The 23,707-nt window shown below is 42.8% G+C and overlaps 1 protein-coding gene across 10 annotated transcripts in view; it reads left to right on the top strand.

Moving 5' to 3' along the window:
- The window catches only part of LOC124175732 (transcriptional regulator ERG homolog), a 46,976-nt gene that overhangs the window by 15,285 nt on the left and 7,984 nt on the right, over positions 1-23,707 (top strand). For 9 of the 10 annotated variants that reach the window (XM_046556188.1, XM_046556187.1, XM_046556186.1 and 6 more), the window contains exon 3: positions 18,456-18,515. In XM_046556188.1, coding sequence (XP_046412144.1) covers positions 18,456-18,515 — 60 coding nt within the window. Of the gene's footprint in view, positions 1-13,012; positions 13,220-18,455; positions 18,516-23,707 lie in introns of those variants that run through there. The other variant, XM_046556192.1, reaches the window with a different exon arrangement.

The following is a 23,707-nucleotide window of genomic DNA, read 5'->3' as shown; positions in this document are numbered from 1 at the left end:
ACTCACGGTTCTATTTCGATTTACAAATCGCACCTATTTCTCGACTTCGAGGTGTACCCGCAAGATGCATGGGGAAGGGGGGAAGGGGAGAGGGGTCCGTTGAAAATTTCAGCAGGGGTTCGATTGTCGAGGGGGGCACGTGTGAGGGATTTGCCGGCGGAGGGAAGGGGAGGGAGGATAGGACCAGCGGCGACGACCGGTGTTTGCGGCGTCCGCCGCCGACAAAAAGGCGAGAGAATTTCCTGAAATCCTTTCTGAGGGGCTGATTGCCATCATTACCGTGGAGTGGGCGGGAGTCGGGAGTCCGGAGCGGCGGCAGAGCTCAGGGAGCAGTTGGGGCGCCCGGTGAGTGGAGGACAATCAGCGGTATTCAGCGCCAACGACGCCGACCGAGGCCTCCTCGACTACGAGAGGAGAGAGGAGAGAGAGAGGGCGGGAGGGAGGGAGGGAGAGGGAGGGAGGAGAGCGGAGGAAAAAGGGAGACGGAGAGAATCGATCCATCCGCCGCACGGCTATGTACGGCCAAAGGACGACCGCGACGTAAGTCAACGTCTTCGTCGGCTCTCCCTCTCGCCCTCTTTTTTTTTTCACCCCCTGTTTCATCCTAGAACCAGAGGATATGTTATACCTGTGTAACGGTACATGATATAGCTATTTATAGTGGGTAGGGGTGAAAAACTAGTGTTGCTGATTGGTAGAAGAATCGGAATGTCGAATTTTAATGGACGCGAAAATGTTAATCGTGGAATTTAAAAATTTGGAACGCTCAGGTTCGAAGAATTGAAAATATAGTTAGTTGAAGTACGGATAGATAAAGTATGGAAAGGGCAAAACATGGAACAGTGAAATTGAGAATCTTATCGAGAGGGATTCTGACGATTCTATCGTTTGGCATTCCATGTTCTGACCTTTTTCATGGTTTACTACGCTATACTTTGACTTTCAAGATTTTCGGAATTCTGTATATCTAGTTTTAGTTTTTTTCAAAATTCGATACTCCGGCTTTTCGATTTTTTCATCTTTCTATATTTTTACCCACACCCATTTACAGTGGACCAGGTGAATTATCGTTGAAAACTGGATTTTTATCTTCAAATTTTTTAAACTTTTCGTACAGGATTGTTTTATTAGACTGAATTTAACCTGAATATATATATATATATATATATATATATATATATATATATATATATATATATATATATATGTATACCAGTTACTATTGAATGGCAAAACTCTGCCAAAGGTAGCGAAAATTACTCACTTTCGGAGTAAAGACTGCACAAGATATTTATTATCTGTTATACATGTGTATCTTGTAACATTTTTCACAGAATCAACTATCTTTATTGAAAAATACTTGTCAGATGATTAGAAAAGTACAAAATTTTCGCGTCCATTAATTCCAACGATTTATTTAACCGTTCCAAACAAACGAACGACAAGAATTAGATTTCCGTGGTGCCAAAATTTAATGATGAATTTCGTATTTTCGAGTCGAAATAGACAAAAATTAAAGAGTGCTAAAAATTGATATTTCGATTATTTTACAAGATATTTATTACTACACAAACATTGTTATACGGCTGCCAATCTCATGATGAAAAAAGGCGTATATCGAATTACCGTTAAAAGCGCTTTTATCTCCTTAAGGAAGACGAAACTGAAAATTTATTATTCTTCAAATTCTCATCATTTCGGATCAAACATTAAGAACATATGGTCAAATTGCCATTATCTGACGATTTCAATTTTGTGGAACAAAACAGGATAGAAAAATCAAATACTGCAGTTGATAAAGAAAAAACCAAAAAAAAAAAAAGGAAGAAACTAAAACATACAAAACACGCCTATCACACCCCATGATGACCCTAAATTCGGATTTGCGGGGTTGAATCGCGTCGCGACGATCAGCTTACAATACTGAGGGAGTCTTTCGGAATTCCTGCACGGCCGTGGAACGGAATGCGGATACCCTCCTCCGACTGATAAACATGCAAGGTATTCCAGATGCAGACGCGTCGACGGTGGGCAGGTTCCAGAGTCGAATCGTCGAGGCGAGCCGGGTTTCCGCGCGGTGGCGGCGGCTGATCGATGTGTCGCCATGACAACGCTTCCGTCGGGAGTCGGCAGCCACCCCCGGGGGGCCGCTTAGGTGCCCGACGGGCCGTCGCTGATCTCTCCGGGGGTAACGAAGCACCGTGAGGAATTCGGAACTTCACCTCACTTCAGCGGACCCGCGAGGAGGAAAAAGAAGCAAGCCTATATCGCACGACGTGCCGCGAAGAGGGCCCTTCTCCTGCCTCCGCGATCTCGACGAGGAGGAGATCAAAGACCGGAAGTATCCGGTTCCTGATCGCTTCACGCTCCCGGAACCAAAGACCCGGGGGTCGCCTTCCGAGGCGTTGAAACCCGCGGCGAAGACGCCTAGCGGATCTCCGGATGGGTCTCGTCTCTTCTCCGATCAGACTTCGTCGTTTGTCATCATTTTTTTCATCAAGGCTAATTCGCGTCTTCGGTTATAGGCGGACTGCGTTTTTGATGAAACTTTATTACACTGATAATGATACTGGAGTATTGACCTCGATTTTTTATTGCTAAGGTAATTCTGGGATATGCGGGTCGTTGAATAAAAAATGCGGTAGGCTACTTTTCGATGTTTCGATCGCAGTTGTGGATCATCCTTAGAGGAACTGTTTATTTCTGTACACAAAGGCAAACCAATTTTTTTTGCATTCAAGTTCAACCGTAACACAGAATATAATCCAAGCCATTTTTCTTAAACGAAAGGAAAAGTAAAAATATGTATACAACTCATGTCGTTTGTAGACTACACGAATTGAATTCCAGCGTAAAAATCAGTGCAAAGTTTATTTCACTGATATTACGGTGACTGTTGACAAGAAAAATCATTCTAGAAATGATGATTTTGATGCATTTCAATCGGAGAAATGTCTCGTTGAACTTTTGCAAATCTTTGAATTATAGTTTCTCTCAATTGATCAGAGTTCTATTCGTTTTACAACATTTATAGCATTTTTATTCTTTGGTGCCTACAATTTTTGTGGTATCATTACATAGGTTCGAAATAATTTTTTTATACCAGTAAAACTCTATTGAACTTGATAAAATTATTCACTTCTACGTTTATTGAACATGGAACGAAGTTTTCTTCGTGTAGACAAAAGAAAATGAAACTATCCTTTGGAATCAAAGAATCACGATTTTTACCATGGGATATACAAAAACCAAGAAAAGGGTAAAATAAATAATAACATGAAAAAATCACCGAAATTAAAACGAGAACAAAAATAACAGCGTATCAAAATGGCGATACACATTTGTTAGTTCATAAATCCAAAGTTCTGCGTATGAAAAATTTCATGTTTCACATCATTTGGTCAAAGGTAATGAAACGATTAGCGGTGAGAAAATTGGTGGACCAGATGACTGAGGAAAGGAAGGTTTCTTATTTAACATTGACTTCACTTCGGAATAATCTGCGCCCTGCGGTACAATAAGCGCATGCTGTGAAGAAGAAAAACAAAAAAAAAAAAAAATATCGTGCTTAAAACATGTAGAGTCTTGAAATGGAGTCGACACTTGTAACAAAGTGTCACGAATTTGTTGACATATCCCACCGCTGACACCATTTTCGATAAATAAGCGTACACGTGCTTAAAAAATATGGAAAAGAAAAAAAAAATTGACAACCGGCAGAGTATTTCTGCACGGCTATATACGACGAAACGAAATGAAATCAGATATTAATGAGTACACCGTATTTCATACGACATAACAGCACGCGACGTAAGCCAGTTGAATATTTGCCATGAGAGATTGAAGGAGGCGAAGGGGTTTCCCCGCGTGACGTAAATAATCATTTATTGATTAACTGTTTGGCTGCGCAAGTTGAGTTAACTATGGCTAATCTCTGATTTGCAACGCCTCCCCCTCTCCTCGCCTCCTGGGGTGGGAAGTGGCGCAGGGTGGGCCGGGGGACGGCAGCCCTTCGCGTAGTTTTCGCCCCAGCACCCTTCCACGGCGCTAACACGGAATTAATATCTCGCGAGTTAGCAGCCCCCATTCCCATCCCCGTCCCCCTCCGCCCCCCCAACGACTACCGCCCGACGGCCCCAAAACGGAAATGAGCGCGCGGATGCCTCTACTGCCTCTCGTCTGTCCTCGTCCTCGGCCGCCTCCACTTCGTTCTCCTTCTCATTGCTATCCAAGGTTTCGCTCAATGCCAAAAGAATTAACTGTCATCATCAACCTGCGCACGCACACCTGAAATTACCTCTTGGACTCGTTTTCACTATGGTTCAAGAATTTTTCTTACGATGTTACGATCCCGCGAAGAGCGTTTCAACCTTTCGCAAAACTGGAATTTGAACTTTGATCAAATCATTATGGTTTACGGGTACTTTGGTCAGAAGTTAGACCTTGGATGGAACGGAATAGTAAAGCTGTATCTGAAATCATTCAGAGATACTCAGAAGGTAATTATCGCTTTAATTAGAGCTTGAACTTGGAGCCGGTTCACTGACTTGAACTTATCAGGACAATTCCAGCAGGTCTTGGGAGCTTCGACGTCGAGTAAAAATTCCTGGAACGAAATTCTCTGACACGAGTACCCGTGTCATCCGTGTGCATGCTGATTTCGAGTTATCCCTTCGATATGAGAGAAGCAAAGAACAAAGGAACAAAAGGCTGGGAAAGACGGAAAATAAAACCCGGAGTAGGGGGTTGGTTATATAGTAGCCAGCAAAGCGAGTATGGGTATGCAAATTTCGGATAATTAGCGGTGTTATATGAAGCGTGGGCGATACAGGGCGACGTACAACGTTGGTGAACACACACATGTACGGCTTCGTAAAGGCAGAGCAAAGTCCTGCGTGTATTATTCAACATATTATACGTATGTAGCCCGCGCCGCGGTTGAAGTGGGCGCTGAGGCAAAGAGAGAAGAGAAGCACCTAGAGACTCGCGGAGTCCTTTGTTTGAGACAACGACTGCGTTCTTCCGTGACGTAATTAATGGCTTTCAGTCCTTTTGGGTAGTACCGCGTGAGCAGAGGGAGGGTCGCCGAGACCTCGAACCACCCACGAACCATCCATCCATTCCTCTATCTTCCTCGCCCACTTCTCCAAACTTTTATACCGCTCGCTGCACGCACCTATACACTATACCCATACCATTTACGTGACTCGCCTCATCAAAAACTGGGACCAAGAGGTCAGAGAAGTCCGAAGACTCGATCAGGAGCATTTGGATTCGGCATCACGTTGTGTCACAGTGGTTGTTCCACCGTTGGACAATCCTGATCGACCAATTCTAGGCTTGGAATAAATGTTTCACGAGTGAACCAGCGGTCGGTTCATCGAACTATGATTTCTTTTTAACCCCAGTGGACCAGCCAGCTAAACGATCCCTTGGGTTTAGGGGCTGCAACGATACGTCAGATAAGCATCGGGCGATTTGAAACGGGTTCTTGGGAGTTGTCCGAAATCGTGGATAATCAGTGACCATTAGTAAGACCGCCAGCTTGGAATATGTATGTTTCGGACTTTTAATCTCGGAGATTGGTTCGGAGAGGTGGACACTTTTTTGGTACACACTTTAAAATTGGCTCTTCTTCACAATTGAATTGTCATTCACTCGGTTACACCGACGGTTGACAAAGGGTTGTTGGCACTGCAGGGCAAAACCGATGCACTGTATTATGTCGGTGTCATACGCACCTCGACAAACAGTCGCGTGACGTGGTTTGGAGTAAGTAACGCGTCGTAGAATGTGTGAGCTGAACAAACAGGGTGTTTTCGTCGTTGGCAGAGAAGGAGGAGTTGACGAGGAGGAGGAGTTTAAACGGAGATTCAAATTTTTTTCGTATAACGACATGCAGAAAGAATGTGCGAGTTGTCTGGAGAAGCGAACGTGACTCGAAAAGCAATTTCGTTTCGATTACTATTACTGGCGGCTTCCAGGCTTTCTCGGTCTCTCTGTTTACGAACACCACTTGAAACAACACACGTGACGACAACGTCCCTCGTCCTCTATATACTATCTGGTAAATTAGCTGGTACAGTTAGCTGCTCAGCAACGTCCCTCTCGTCGTCATCGGATAAAACGCTTTGATTCGGGATGATGAAAGCCGAGTGAGAGGTAGATCAGCCCCACTTAAACGACGCGGTGGATACGAAGTGACTCGAGCGTCGCCAAAGTGCCATATTTTCAGGATAAAACCGTGTTTAAAGAGCGGTAAAGAAGAAGAGCATCATCGGCACGAGACAGTCGAGGGAACTCGCTCTCAAGGCACTCACGTTCTCGCCTCTTTATTATACGCATCTTTCATGTTTATGCCGGAAGACTCGAGTGCCTCGGGAGTAGCTCGAAAATACGTTAACTGTCCGTAGGTACCAACAGTCAAAAATCACGGACAAGTACATGTCGGAGATGGGAAAAGTGGTGGAAGTTTTTGGTCGTTGAAATTCTTCATCCAACGCTAGGAGATCGCTGTCAAAGAGCTCCCTTCACGAAGAAAGGGTTCTTTTTTTTGGGGGGAGGGGGTTGGTTTGAAAGATTTTCAGCCGCGGGTTATCTTCTCCGTTAGTCAATCGGCCGGGGTAAAACGAGACCAGACGATGATGATCCGGAGGATGGCTGGTGCGCCATTCTGGATTAAGCATATTGTACAAATTGAATACACCGAATAATCTGGGACTCGCGATTCGTATCGTCTCGCACACTTAACCGTCCCCTGGTGTAACAAAGTGGTTACTAGGTGCCCCCAGCGCAATGCTGCAGGCTTATCGCACAACGAACGCGCCCTCGCCTCGAGTCTCTCGACAATACGACGTCGCCCCCTTCAACCCCGTAGCGATTCGTACCCGGGATACGGACAATGTGATACCGACCCTGAACGCTGGCTGCAGGCTGCCTCGCCAATCTTGTAACTCTATATTTTCGCGCATCGAGATAATGCCGGTGACGATAGCTGCCGCCGATCGCGATCCTGACAACGCGAACTGAATTTCGACGATGTAACCAATCGGATCCCGTGTACGTTGCTGCGATAACGAGTCACTGTGAAGGAGAACGCGGATCGAGTTACCGTCAGGGACTATTTTCTGTTTTCATTTACCGAGGGGGTCTTGGATCTTACGTCATAAATTTAGAGTCTTGAAGTGAAGTTGACACTTGGAATAAAGCGTCAAGAATTTGCTCGCACATCCCACCGCTGACACCATTTTATGTGGTCACACGCTTGGAAAACCTGAAAAACCTGGAATTGTCAGGGGATTTTTAATTTGGTCATGGAAAAGACTAAAAATATCAGTTTTATGTCATGGAAATTAGAAATGATTTTTTGAGGTGAACAAATATAACTTAAACTGACTTTTTTGTATGTTATATGTTTCTTCAATTCGAATCGAACATGAACCGAATACAGAGCTTATAAGCTGAACGATTTAGGTTTTAGTAACTTGATAGAACTAGGAAAATTTCAGAGAAACCTAGGTTTTAGGCCCCGGAAATCCTGAAAATGCCATGGAATTCTTTTCCATAAGATTTGTGGCCACCCTGAAACACGTAATTGTTTGTTTGAAAAACTTGGCTATTAGTAGTTATTCTAATCAGTGACGCTTTCGAAAAACAAATTTCCGAACAATTCGTATTTCGATACTTTACTTTCGCATGTTTAAAATTTCGATACATCGGCCATTTGCAATATTGACCCTTCCAAGTTTCGACCCCCACCCCCATCTATCTCTCTAAAAAAAAAAGACATCTAGTTCAAAGCAAAACTCAACATTAAGCTCGGACCTACCGTGGCTCCGGTGATTCGTTCCATAGTTTCAATTACGCCCCCCGTACAACGCACGTATCTACATCCATACGTCCATACACAGACCAAGTTATAGGTACCTTATAAGTACGTTACAAAGCCGCGTGCAGCGTTACACGCGGTATCCATATCGTTGCCAGCTCGGCGTGACCGCGACGCAGACCGGAAGGCCAGAGTAAAGAGCGCCAAGGGGGTTCAGGGGGTTCAGGGGGTTCAAGAGGGGTCCCAGAGTCGGAGGGGAAAAGGAAAGGCCCCTTTCGCGGGCTGACGGCCCAGGGCAGGAGACCACTCGAGAGCGATCGCGCGTTAAATGCGACGACGGGCGTCGACGAACGTCGGTGGTCGCGTGGCCGGCGCGTGTCTTCCTATCTGGGGGATCCCCGGGGTTCCGAATAGGCGAGAGAGAGAGAGAGAGAGAGAAAGAGAGTCTCTACTTACCTACCGTGAAGCTAGACTTCGCCGGGCATGATACAACAATACAAACTATATTTAATCGGAAATAGGAACTGGCTTCGAACTTCCTGCGTTGCGGGGAAGCCGACATATATTCAAGGATTTTCGGGACGAAAATTTGGGGTAAAAATTATTGGTACAAAAAACACGATTATACAGAGGTTCGAATTAAAAGATTGACCAAAACAATATATTATTCTTCCTTACAATCGGTTTTTGTTTTTTTTACTACCATTAACGACGCAATATAATATCAATTTATGTCATTAAAGTATCAATTATTATCATTGTTTTATTTAGTTAGTACCTATTTGATGGAATAACTGAAAGATAAATGAATATTTTCACCTAGAATCGAAAATTATTTCAAATGAAACTATAAATCTTGAAAAAACTTTTACCGGTATTAAGTCTACCTACTGAAATTTACGAAATTTTGATTTCGAATGCGACTGAACGAGATATAGCTCATTTTATTCTTCAATGAATCATCCACAAACATAACTATGAAAAAATACTATTCAATTTCACATTTCGCATGTTCACGTTGATTTCACAACAAATCTCTTGAACAGTGAATTCCTCTTTTTTTTTCTTACCAAGCATCGCAAATTTCACCGCAATTCAAGATAGATTTCTTGAATCCAACATTAATTCTTGACCGGATCTTGCCACGTTACAAGCTCGCAATTACTTTTCGTTTCAAAAATCGTATTTTCCGACCATTTTTATACTTCGCCTTCCCCTCATTTCCCCTCAATTATAATATTTCCCGCTCCGATCGTTCGTCCACCTCTTCACGAACGTCACCTTCTTCGTTCTACGGGTATTTATTCAACCACGCAGGGGCTTTAATGAGGTTAAATGGGTTCAGTGTTATATCGTTACGGTAGCGATTGGTGTCCCCCCCCCCCCCCCCCCCCAAGCTCCATACTCCTGCAGGGTATGAACTCCACGTGAATCACGGGTTAAAGGAATCGGCCACTTGCAGCCACCGGGGCGAGTCGTTGGCTGCAGGCTGCCGACGGCGGCACGGCAGACAGCCTGAGTCACCCCTCGTTTCCGGGGGCATTATTTTTCATTTTGAATAATGATAAATCGGACAGTAGCTGGTACATATGCATTATGCATACCTGCGTACACGTGTGAACGAGCCAAAGTGGCAACCGGCCCTTAAAACGCTCGACGATTCCATGCACCTAGCGCATATAATTTGACATTTCATTTTTTTACAGACGATTTGAAAAAAATAAATAAATAAAAATTACCAGCATGTCTGCTAATATTATTTGGATTCATTCAATCATTTTTTCAATTCATTACTCGTCGAAAGAAAAGGTACAAATTACATGTTACATGTCGATATGACAATTTACGTAAGTTGAAATTACAAAAGTTTGCGTTATATTTACTGACAGAAATGTAACGAGTAACGTAATAATAATGCGGATCTGTTGGGATATTATGTTCAGTCAAATTTTTCTTATGGTGCTCGAGGTACAGCTACGCAAAAAAAAACTATTGAATGCGACAAATGTGGCAAAAGATATATTTTGTCAATACAAACACCTAAATGTTGCTTCACGGAATGTCTGAAGCAAATTGTTTTTTTTTTCATCACTCTTTACATCGAGATAAATGAGAGTCATTTTCTTTCTTTCATTCTTTAGTTGACAGTATCGAAAAAAATTATGATATATACTATTTTTCAAGTGGCTGTATCATCTCCATTATTCAAAATCATCGTTTTAAAATTCTCAGTACACGATGACATATTTTTTATTTCGAATTATATGAAAAACATACACATCGACCCCGACTTCAAACCAAGCTGCATTTCTTTCTATAAAAAAAAAAAAAAATACACACACAATGCAAACATATTGTATAGAGAAAATGGAAAGCAGCCTAGATCACGTAATTCATAGTATAATTACATAGTACAAACGGCCAGTTATCGTGCAACCGAGAATCAAATAGTAAAAGCTGACCGTGTGGCCGGCAAAACTTCAGTGTAGAATCTAACGCAATGATTTTAAACGTATTGAATCAGCCTGATGTTTGAGATCCGTTGAAAAGCATGAAACCGATCTCTTTGTTTCCTCGAAAAGAAAAAGTGAAGAAATTTAATGAAGACGCTTGGATCAGGGTTGAATTTAATGGGCAGTCTTTGGATTGCCGTTGTTTCAATTTACTCATCGTCAGTATTTATGCCAAATTTTCATGGATTCTCGTTGCAAAGATGAATTCATGACGAATCGCACTCGGTAAATAAAATCACGGGAATTCTGTAATTGGAGAAAAATTGATAAAAGTCAGTGATGGTCTCGGCCATGCGCAGTGAAATGAGTCGCCGTTCGCTCAGACAGGCAGTAGAAGCTGTCGTGACGGCCAGCCGAAATTTATGACCGAGGCTTGACTTACGTATTTATAGACTTTCACTCAAGTTCAGACTTGGTTTATTCGGTATTAACGAACAAAGTTATTAAAATCAAAGTTTGATTTCTTTACTTTAAGTTTCGCCACCAAAACGTTCAAAATTAGGCGCTTTCGGAACTTTTCAAATTCGGAACTTCAACCTCGCCCCAAATCGAATAAAACATTCAAGGTACCTCAGATGCGACAAATTGTGATGATATAATTATGTCACTTTACCCTGTATTGTGAGATACTGTAAAAAAATTCAGATTCAGAACTTCAACTGTTCGTAGAATTTGTAAATAATCGTAAAGATTTAAGAATCAAACGAAACGAATTGAACTCACCGTTTTCCGTCATCCTAGGCAAACGATTTATTGCTTTCCTAAAAATTTGAATTTCAAATAATTCTTAATCAGTAAAGTCACACTTTGCAGCTTACGGAACAATTCTCTGCATTATAGACTCGCACATGCAATGCGGAAATAATTACGCGTGGCTCTAATCCAAGCGAATTGATGCTCGCTGCAAATTAACGACACGGAATTCATTACCATATAAAATTTCGCTACTCGTATACACCCCGACCTACAGCAACACTTCGTAGAAATCGATCTGTCACAGTTCCAACTGTTATTAATTCTTGTTGAAAAAAGATAATTCAAATCGCTTTATCGGCCTTTCCAGCTCTTATCGCAGCCTCCGATTTTTGAGTACATTTTACAGCTATATGAATTATTATATGAGAACCAAAATTGGGACTCATTTAAGAATATTCCGGGTTTTAGTCCTCAATTAATCCTTAAACTTTTCTTTTCTCGAATTCCATGTATTCGAGGTTCTGTAATTAATTGCAACTGAGATGCGAGGATCTCGAAGTTGATTCCGATCTAAAAATTTTAAAAACTTCAAGACTGATTTGTCGAGTCAAACTAACAATGAGCTGTCAGAGGATCTTGAGGGTATAAATGAGTTCTGAATTCGAATCGGCTTAGCTGAAATACAAAGAAACGAAGAGCCAAGTTCGATTCAAACTAGCTGTAAAATTTCGACGCGGGATTATAGATCCGTGATTTCTTGGTTCTATATCATGGTGTAAACCTAGTTAAAGACCAGTGTAATTATTTGAAACTCAACATCCCGTTATAAGACTGAAAAAAATGATGGCATAAGTAAGAGTGTTCAACAAGTGCAATTGTAGAATAATACTAGCCGCAACATGTCATAAAATAGAAAACAAATCATATTGTCATTTGTCCAAGTAAGGAAAAACGCGACTTCATGCATCGGTTAAAAGACTCTCGAGATTCTCGATCGAAAAAGATCCGAACTGGGTTTCGCTAGAAGCAAAGATGCTCTTGATGTACTTCACATTCAAGAAAATCCAAAGATCAATGATAAATAAAAAAAAAACAAATGATCTCACCCTGTCGAATATATACTCGAAATTTACGATGAATTCTTTGTTTCGCGAATATAATATGGAATAAGGTGAAATATCGTCAAGGCATATATTATAAACGAACGAACGAAGCAATGAATATGAATATACCAGATCCGTGATTCGACTTGGGATCTAAAATGATCGTACATCTACATTACCTACCGCTGATAAGCGGTACCTCTGTAAGTTTTCCCGTACTTATTTGAGATCTCGGTGTTTTACTTTTCCCTGCATCGTCTTACTCGGATCGGAGGGGCGACACGTTGATAGGTCGCTTCGGTGACTATAGCAACTCCTCTCCCCGTCTTCCGTCCCGTCATCGGGCAGGCTGCATGGATTCGGTCCGTCTTGCTCGTGTTCCATGGGGGTTGATTAGGAAGTAGTTGGGATGCGCGCGGCCGCTTCGACGGGTGTGAAACCCCGCCTACGTTCGGCGTCGCGACGCCGAGGGGGCGGTCCGGGTTTCCGCGGCGCCAGGCAACCACGGGGTTAACTTCCAGTGTCACTAAGAGCGGGAAGCCACGATCATGTCCTCACACCTACGTTGCCGACTGGGCTCAACCTTGGCCCGCTGCAAATGAATTGTGCTGTGCACGTGAATTTTTTCTTTATCCTTATTGTACGCGTCGAAACACCCTTAATTCTCATGGTTTTTTCTCAATTCTGTGTGCTTCGGGATCATCGTACCGCGTGATTAATTATATATTATTATTATTATTATTATTATTATTATTATTATTATTATTGCGGGTCCATTGATTGTTGTTGTTATTGTTATTATTATTGTTGTTGTTTTTTTTTCTGGTGCGGTGCTGCGTGACGGAGAGCAAAAAAAAAATCATAATAAAAAAATTATTATTGTGAAAATTTACACACGTACATTAAGGGGACTGTTTTGAGTATAATAAGAAACCGTCAGGATTCCCCGAGAGGACTGCGGTTCAACTTTGACCTTCCGGTCATCGCGACCGCGATGCTGGACCTAAAAAGCAGCGGTACCACTGCTGCGGAATTGCCAAGGACCACGGCCTTCACCAATCTATCGATGTTGTTCGCAGGTGAGTATTACGGATAATCAAGGAACAACTAGGGACGAGGGTTTAAGCTTGCGAGCTTATCAGCGAATCGTAGAAATTATTAACTCAGGGTGAATTGTTGACGCTTCTTATTTTCGTGTTAAATATTTTTTTTCTTCTTGTAAGAGTTGCGTGCGAGATGAATTTCTTGATTAATTATTCAAAAGGAACGCCTGTAATAAACATCTTACAAAATATATGTTAGTAGTAGTTGTGATATATATATATATATATAGAGAGAGAGGCTTATACACTGCACGGGGATGTTGCATTTTGATAAGTGAAATGTTACTGTCACCGCAATTTCGCAAAGCATTAAAATTTCGAGATGAAAAAAATTTGATGATTCAAAGCTCGGATTTTGGGTGAATAATTTTTATGTAAGCAGAAAAATCTGAGCTCAGAGATATTTTCTTTGGTATAAGTAAGAAGAGTATATCATTTAGATATTTATTTACTGAGGACCTATACGTAAGGACCTACAGGAGGTGTATACATGCCCGTAAATAGGTTGGTCCTACAAAATAAAAAAATTAGAAACAATGTTTGTTATAATTAATAACAGACGTAAAGTAAAGAAATTAAGATAAAAAATAAAAGACAGAATAGGCGGATATACTTCTTGAGCAGTTACAAAAATTACTTAACAAAATAACAATTTTGCATAACACGATAATAGAAAGAAATGTTCACTTGACATTGATATTATTAACAGTACATTATTCAGATATTTTTCGTTCTGATAATAACGTTTAAATTCTATTTGTTTATAGGAGTATTTTACACGCTCTATATTTTGTTCTTTCTTTGCGGCGATATATTAGTAATTGAATATATCTTTTCGTACGTTGCGTCTCAAATTAAATATAAAAGTAGGATAATTTTGCTACACTTAAGTTTCTTCACGTACGGAAATATTAATATGAAACGTTGTGGTGTAAAAAAAATATCATTTTACTCTGAAACTGCCTTATTAAAATCACGAGTAAAGAAATTTCAGATAAAACGGTTTAAGAACGGTTTTCAGTACCGTCAAGGTAAAAAAATTTCCAAGTCATCGTGACGAAGCAAAGGGTGAAAGGTAATTATTTAGTAGAATTGAATGTTTGAACTTGCTAACCGCCACACAATATTTTCAACGTGTAGTTTTAATGCAAAATAGTGTAAATCACCACATAAACTAGCACGTGTCGTCACATTTACGTTGATACATCTTCGTAACGTGAAAAAAAAAAAAAAAAACTTGGGGGAGAGTTTAAAACCGATTTCAATAATAATTAATAATTATATAATATTTTTACAAATATTGGATATCATTCTATATCTTATTTAACATCTCACTCGTATTTACAGTCCCGATTTGTAAAAAAATTGCTTAATTTTCAAGGTGTACCTACAATGTTAATGCATACAGTTTCATACTTATTCGGGTATAGTTTTGGTATTAGATACATAATTTTACGCAGCAATCCTCGTTCCCACCTGACAAGCTGCATAGATTTTAACATATTAACATACAGCCACACGTGATCGTGATTCGTATCTGACCTGAGATTTGAATTTCTAGGATAAGCTAACTGAAATTCAGTGACCGATTATTTCTGCAGATTGTTACCAAGATAGGACGAAAAAAAAAAAAAATTCCTTCCCTTTGATCATACCAGTGAATCAAATTACGTCGGTTCTCCAGATCGGATGGCGATAAACGGATTCCCGTATATAATACCGGTTAAAATAAAAACCTGAAAAAATATTCGTTACGGTACGTACGATTATAATGCACACATATAAATCTCAGAAACTTGAGTTTGAAGGTAAAGTTAAATGGAAAAAGAAGAACAGGTAAAAAAAAAAAACAATGAATCAATAAAGATAGCAAAAATCACACGCGAGCGAAGCTCCCTTGTCTGAAGACATAACTATCCAACTCGCATGGCGAAATTATTCTGCGACAATATATATATATATATTTTCTCAATACACTGAGAAAAATTTCATTTGTTACAGTAACCAGAAAAATTGAGTAAAACAGGTATCGTTAAAAAAACTGTTTGAATATTGTTGGAATTACGAAAAACGAAGTACGCCTAACCATTTTGCGCTATCGTCGATCCTTTTTTCGGTTATTGCAACGCAAAATCAGTTTGTGAGGTTTATTCTACTTTTATAGTTAAACAAGGCTTTAACGTCAATTTATCGTTGCACGAGCGTTAAATTTTCGCAACAGTTACGGGAAAATATATCAACAGCGATCGTAATGATAAAGAATAGCAACGGATACCAGACTTTCCGGTAACGGCTAGAAAACTAATTATCATTTTATACCCAGAACTACATTTTTCGATTGTGGTAAATAATGAAAATAGTCAAGGACCGAGCGGTAACCGGAACTAAAAATTCCTCTCAGTCTATGTAAAAAGGCGATCATTTGTACACATAACGCTTATTAGCACACGTTGATCGAGGCTCTGATTTTCGAATTAACCTTTTAAGGGGGTTAACGCGGATCAGTGAGTTTTCACACTGGGCCAATTTATGACTTTTCCGGACGACGTAGGCAGCATAATGCATCATATGCGGCGGTGGCGGCATCGAGACCCCCAAAAAAGCTGCCCCGACACACGACCCTCTGAATTCGGTCGTTAGCCGACGCTTCATTCGCTCATAGATAGGCGCATACGTATGATATCTGGAAGGTCGTTTGACCTTGGCTTGACCTCTGCAGACTCGTTCGTCTCCGTCGTCACGTATGCCAAATTAACGCTGGGTCATCTCGGCTGTAATAAAATTACGTTCGCGGAATAGTTTCTGTGCAAGGAAGAAGGGGGGAAATTTTTTCCACGTGCTTTTATTTTTCACGATGGAAATCAGACGAGGCACGAAATTTCTCTCGTCAATTCATTGTTCTCCCGTCATTCTGTGGCTCGTGGTCGGACAGTCGTTACCATTTTGCGATTCTTTGTACACATGTAAGGGTCGACTTTTACCGCCGGCCGAAGACAGGCCTTCGATTTTTACGACCCCATACGTGAGCCGTAAAACTGGCCTTTTGGCCTACGCGTCGAAATAAAATACGCAAACACCATGCGAGAAAACCAAACATCGCTCTTTCGGCTTTCATCTTATACGTGCAGAAGGGGAACGAAATCATCAGTCTTATCTTTCCGGTTGGTGTGTTATGCGTATCTTACACCGACTATGCAAATCGAATTTCCAAAATTATTTCTCCACTCGACGATCTCGGAGAAATTCTGCAACCGTTGAAAAAATATCGAATGGTTTTTTTCAAACAGCTGAATATTAAACAACAAACTCTTGGCTCACAAGGAAGGTATCTCAGGTCGATCTCATCGATTTTGATTCCCTCTTTAATATGTTATAGTATACTAAAAAAAGCATGTCAACGGGTGATTTGGTAGTTTCTTTTTTATTTTTTAATTGACAAATTTACCTTTTTTACTTCTCGTTATGAGAAAACTTTTCCCAGTTGGATAGGTTGAAAAAAAAAATTATATTCTTGTGGGTGAAACTGCCAAATCACCCCTCGACATGCCTTAGTTTGGAGGGTGGTTTCACCCCCTTAAAGTGTTTAATGGCGGATAAAAAAGAAATACGTGTCGCTTAATTTTTAGTCTACTGTAACATGCTGCAAAAGAAATCAAATCGGAGATATCGACCTGAAATATCTTCCTTCTCAGAGTCCATTTCATATTACTGATTCTAACCCTGTTCAGCGTATACCGCAACGATCATAATCCTGCATACCTTCTCCCCGAAGATTTTCCCCTGCCGTAAAAAATCTTTCATCATCGCGAAACAATCGGTCGATCATACCCTCCATTACACATATCGTAATCCCATAAGTCCGCGAACCCATCGAGGAAAAATGTCAAGTGGACCACTCGAAAATATTATAACCGCAAGGATTACCCGGATTTTGGTATTCCCCGTAGGGAATAGACAGAAAGAGAGAGAAAGAGAGCAAAGAAGGGGAAGAAGAGAAAATTTCTTATGCCGTGGCCATGTATTGTTATAGTTGTCGAGTAACCTGCACCATCCCCCTCGTCGCAACACGTGAAATTCGAGGCTGTATTAATGGACCGAAAGAGGCGAACTCGGAGGGGGGGACGGATCGGAGCCACTGGCGGACAGTGTTTGCTCCGAAGGTCACCCTGGACTTTAGCCGGGTCTTCGGTAGCCGGGAAGAACTCGGCGTTGTCGTCCTGGCACCGCGTATGTACACACTAGGGTACGAGGGGACATCCCCGGCGCGCCAATATCTGCCAAATGAAAATATATCTGTTGGCAAACATGCCCCCCGGGCTGACGAGCTCGAACCTTGGGAAAATTCATAGATAGAAATTCCCCAGACGTCGGCACTCGCTCCTATTTTACCCATCTCGACTTATGCTCAGCTGAATTCACATACGCGGAAACAGCGATAACAATGATATTCCAACACTTCGGAGAGTCCTTAAAGTCTTGACCAAGCACACAGTCGACTCGTTGGAGAGAAGTAGAAAGGCACTTTTTAAGCCAATGGTCGGGACCTTGTGACAATCATGAGTACGCAAAGTCTGCTAGTTCGGTAACTCAAAGTAACCGATTATATGTAACATACAATCTGTCTGTAAAATGACTTCTCATTCTAGTCAACTTATGGTCAAGAGTAACTGTAATATTGGGGTAACTATGATTTCGTTGATCCTTATTTCCAATGCGCTATTTCAACTTATGCGACTACTGTACGATATCTATGTTTTGTTGTGAATTTCATTTGATCTCAACGTTTTCGAGGACATTTGAGGTCGTAAAATTGACGGTACTCTGACTCCAGGCTTGTCAATCGTCGTGATTCGATCTCAATTGACTAGTCACCACTGTTGAGAAGCTTGGATCGAGCTTTTCGAATAGCAAAGGTATTCGCAAGATGTGGAAAGCGTGTCATGTCTCATGCTTGACTCCAAGATTCAGACTTCTTTTAAACATCCTTTCAACATAATCAAATGGATATATCAATTAGTCTACAAACTGATAAATTATCGTCAAGTCCAATTTTTGATCATTTACTGATCGGTCGAGAAATTCACTCTAATACTGTCAACGTGAGAATATTTTATTTTTACCTATTTTCAGACGGTTGATTCTGATACAGAAAATTTTACACTCTAGTACATTGTTTTTATTAATAATTCCATTTACTTTTACAATGTTTCAGATGCCAGCAGTTCGTACAAAGGCGGCTGGAGTCACGCCGCTTCACCTGCCCCTGGCCAGGGTGAGTTTATTTATCAACACCATTATGAGATGCATTTTAATCCCTTCAGACAGGTGATTTTAATCATAAAATTTGGTTCAACCCCATTTCTGGTATTCTATAAACCATTCGAACTAAAAGAATGTGTTCCAAATTGGAATCGCGCTCACGTCTCGACCGAGATCGTGCTCTGCGACGAACGAATTCTCCTTCCCATTTTGCCAATCTGAAAAAAAAAATCTCGTAGATTTTGAAGTTCATCATCGTCGAGAATCAGGAAAATTCGTACCATATCTTACGATTAAAAATACTCCGAAAACCATGTCACAGAGTCTTGAGGTCGAATATGAACGGTCTGGGAATTGGTTCGCGAATCGAGTTCGGGCGTCGCGACGTCGGGCGGGGGCGATAGGAGTCTCGGGGGCTTCGCCGAGTCGAGTAGGGCGTGGGCGTCGCGACGCTTTGTGGCGCGTTCAACCGCGACCTCTTTGTCGCGGAGTGCCCGAGGCATGCAAACGGGTGTGGAGAGTGACGCCTCGACGGGCGAGGAGCGCCGGAGGCAGCGCTGTGCCCTGTTGAAGGCACAACTCGCAATCACGGTGGAGAGATCAGAGCTGCAAGCCGCGGGGCAGTTTGTTATAAACAGCTTCCACACCCCCGTTCCTCCTATCCCTTTGCCGCATGCATCGGAGGAGCGAGAAAGGGCGAAATCGCGCCAAAGGACGTACCTCATCCCGTTCCCTGGCCTTGTTGTTGTCTCGCTGACTGCGTTTACACTTTGCAGAACACGCCGTTACGCCGCCCCCATCTCGCGGTCACTGAGCTTATGAAATTAGACCCGTCGCGGTTGCCCGGGGCGTTTCCATCCTCCTCCCCACGATTTTACACCCCGGTGACGGGTTCGACGGTTGGTTCAATCCAGAAAAACAATCGACTCTCAAAGACAAACACCGACGACCTTTTTGAACGCAAACGGTTTTTCAACGGAGAATTTCCTACTGTGAAATTATGTTTGATGGGGCCAAGAAGCACCTCAGACCTTCACCCTTCTGATCAAACTCCTAGACTGAACACTGTTTTCGGATTCGATGACACTTTTGGGGACGAGAACTGACCGACTTCAACAATTTTGATGAATCGACTTTCCCGGTAGTCACTCAATTGGATCAGCAGCTCGGTGGTGCTCATTGAAACTAGAATATTCAGCCAGAAATCGACCACGGTTGTAGGATCACATCAAGATCGGCAGAATCATTGAGCTACCGTTTCAAGAAGTACTTAGATTCGCAGGATGTTCGTTACATGATCAAAGAAAACCTGGTGATTCTGTAAATATCCCATACATCAGGAGGATAACACAAATATTTTTTCATTGGTCTCAGGAACGGCAAAGTGCATCGGATAATTGAATAGCAAAATCATATTTCAAAATAATCTTCTCCATTAATGACTACGCGGAGTTGTTGAACTGCAATAACGATATAGACAACAACTAATGCGGGTTAATTTGCTGAAATTTTGGTTTGCCCCTGACATAATAACTCTGTAGAAATCTGGTACCAAAAATCAAGTTGGACCTGCTAGTTAACACGGTGAAGTTTGCGGTGTTTAAACATCGGAGGTAAATATGCACCCCAGATTGTGTGGACATCCGTATGCAGGAAGCAGGTATCCGGGTGTACAAAAGCGGGGTGTGCAAAGCGTTGAGCAGTACCTACTGCAGGTAAGAGGGCGCCTAAGGTCAGGAAGTTGGTCGAAGCAAGCTCGCCCCGAGTCAGTGGTGTAGAATGAAAAATGGGTAAGAGTGGCCGCGGAGCTGCTAGGGGTCATTCGCGGGGTCAGAATCGAGGAGGGGAAAGGGAGGTTCGACTACTAGCGTGACTTTTCGACCCAAGTCGAGGCCCCAGAGACCAAGCAGAGTCGGTTCACCGTTGTACGATAATTATACGCCCCACGTCGGCGCGTGCCTCGCTGACGGCTTACGCGCCTCATCGCGTATCGCGTGACTATCTTACCAACTCTTGGGTAACGATCGGCCCCTCCGGAGTACCACCGACACGGAGGAGAACAGCCTTCCTTGGCTAATCACGCTTTTCGACTTCTTGCGAGGCGAACGATTTGTCCCCGCTACCGTCGCTCCATGCCATGTATGGCAGACCATTGTGCCTCCGCGTGATCCTTTGCTCGGAATCAGGTGCCCGGGTCACACCTCAATTACATCACACCATCCAGCAATAAGCTCTCCACTCGACCCGCGTTAGCTGAGATTGTTTGTCCCATTGCAGGTGTAACCCAACATGGTCACCAGATTGGCGAATCGAGAATAGGGCATGGATTTAGGGAAATGAACACAGCGTTCAGTGTTCTAGTTCCAAACGCCTTTGTGAAATATTCTTTTACACGCGTACCATGAGAGAACCCGGTTTTATTCTTCTCCCGTTCTTTGCTCCTTGATGTAGCGACTTTGATCGACGCGCATGAAGTTGTTGACGAGGAGGCTGTGGATGCCTTTTTGAGAGAAAACAGATTTCTCGGCTTTTACAGAAGCATCGCGAAAAGAAGTTGAAACGACAAACGTTGTATACATATATATGGGAGGCAATTTCGAAAAGAACCCCTCTGTTCAGCCAATCGAACGAACCAACCAGGAAAGTAGGTATATATGTACGAAAGTTTCGGCTTGATTCGTTCTCGAATCGTACAACAGTCCGAAAGATTCATCGCTCTTACATGCCTCTCTGAAAGTGACACGAGTGGCGGATATGGCTGGGCTTTTTACACGCACTTAAGCACCTACGTATCGCCTCATTTTCATGATCAATCAGATGCGGAGATGGAGACCATACCGAATCGCGATTCATGGTTTGAAACGTAATTCCAGGCTCATGACAAGTTTCATCGACAAGTATCTACTTGCTGGATGTTTCACACTCAGCGATTCCTTTACGCAAAAAACTGAAGACCCTAACTGCCGATGAGGGATGGAGGTAGCTATCCGAGTTCTTCGACCCGGAGTTGGTTGGCTGATCCTTCCAGGAGGAAGGAAATCGTCGGAGAACAACACCGTGGAGTGTAACTCGGGGGGATGACGATCAAGTCGAAACACAACCGACGATGCGTGAACGTGTCACGCATTGGCACGTGGCCGTGTGTGTACTGGTGAAGACATAATACAGTCTCTCCCCCATATGCTCACGCATTCGAGCCATTCGAATTGGGGGATGGCGACGCGTTTCCTTCGCCGTTATACGTCACGCGCGTACCGCTAGCTCTACGCACCGTTTCCCACTGACTTGTTGCCCGATCCGTGTCCCCCGACTCCCTCAGGATCGCGTCGGAGCCCGGCAGTTCGGAGCCCGCACTTCCTGCCCGAGGGATGGGAATGGGGATGGGGATTGCGGACCCTGATCGAAGGGTGCAGCGTCGCGTGCGTTTCGTCCACCCCGCCTCTATCTCCTCGTCGCGTGCGTTCAGTCTAGTTACTCACTTAGCTCTGTACTTATTGCTTATATGTACCATGCTTCTACTGCACCGTCGTGATTTGCACCCTGTAACCGGGGGTCGCTTATGGGTCCTGGTCATACAGCGTCTGCTCAGGACTCTGGGGTCGAAGGTCGTCGGCGTTTTTTTTTTTTTTTTTTTTATTCCATACATTTAAAGTTCGGTATATCAAGTATCAAAATTTTTAACAATCGCAGTTTGTCTAGGGTAATAATTATTATAAGATAGAAAAAATCCGGTGATCCTACAAGTCCTGGAAAGCTTCTGGAGAAGTTCTCCCCATTTTATACGTTAAAGGTCACTGGATGTCCTGTTCAGTTACCGTAACCTTAACAAATTAACCCACCCAATTCTTCACTTATTTTATTTTTAAACGCTCCAAGGCTCGCCTCGAACGCAGCAGCAGCAACAACCTGTTTCAGTCCGCAAGAGCAATTATACCAGCTCGGGCGTCTCTGCCTAGTAATTTTCGTTTTTCATCGCGGCTGCACAGCTAACGTTTTCACAGTATTGTTCAACGTTATAAGTACCTACTTATTATACACTAGAGCGTCATGATTTGTACAGCGGATGGCTAGCGGGGGATGTAAAAGCCGGAGGGTCCGCCGGTCTGGAGGTCGAAGTTCATATAACTCTGGTTCCCTCCCCCCCCTCCCCCTCCTGCCCCCAGCAGTTAATTTGAAATTCTCACTTTTTAATTATTCGCGTTTTTCATTCTGCTCGTGACCCTCACCCTCCTTTTTCGCGCTTCGATATATTTTCATCTCGATTCTCTTTCATATTTTTACTTTTTTCAATTTCGTGCTACGGTTTTGTTGCGAGTTTTTCCTGTTTCTCTTTATACAGACGTCCGGTTATCACGTGTCTTGAATTTTTCACGTTCATTTCATCCTCCTCGTTGTATACAATCGTACCTCATACATGTACACGCCGGCTAGCCACCTCACTCACGGTCTTCGTGACTAGTTCAAAGCCCCTTTGACTCACGGAACAAAGATTTCAACTCGTCACAATAGCAATCGTAAAGCGGAATTGCGGCTCGCGTTCTAAAGGGGTTCCCTCGAAGTGGATCGCCCCCGCAAACCCGCAACCTTCCATTCCCCCAAAGTTTCGCTTCGCCACTGACGCGATGTCAAATTGAACCGTGTAATAACTAAATTTTAATAGCTCTGCTTTTTGTCCAGTTTCAATCGAGACGTGATCGGTATATTCATTCCGGACCAAAATGTAGAATTCTGGAAATCGTCGCTTTTATCATTGTTTCATCTCCGAGCCCGCGTGTATCACTTTTCAAATTTTGGAAAAAGCTATTCATGGTATCCAATGAGTCTATACAAACGAAGTGCCAGGTTGGATGCTTCAAGAGCGGGTTCAGAACAGGTCCGGGCTTTCGAAACACTCGAGTGACATGCTCGGCTGAATCTAAGGTGATCGAAGATGGTGATATTCTCCGATACGAGAGTGAGCCAAACGAGCTAGTTATCTCGACAAGAGAGGGAGCTTGGGTCATTGTGCTGTAGCAAGCGTCGTCTCGAAAGTCGAAGGGACGGCATTCGCGCGGAAGGACAAGGTCCTTTGATCCTGCGGCGGTAGGAGGCAAAGGACGAATTTCGGAGGAAAGAGAGGATGCAGGGCGCGGATCCGTCCGGGTCCCAGACGCGTAACCGGATTACTCCGCCCCGCGTAATTGCTCGTGAATGCACTACGAGGAT

The sequence above is a fragment of the Neodiprion fabricii genome, chromosome 2, assembly GCF_021155785.1.
Source record: "Neodiprion fabricii isolate iyNeoFabr1 chromosome 2, iyNeoFabr1.1, whole genome shotgun sequence".
NCBI classification, from domain to species: domain Eukaryota; kingdom Metazoa; phylum Arthropoda; class Insecta; order Hymenoptera; family Diprionidae; genus Neodiprion; species Neodiprion fabricii.
The sequence above is the reverse complement of the archived record's forward strand: the minus strand, read 5'-3'. Positions and strand labels throughout refer to the sequence as shown.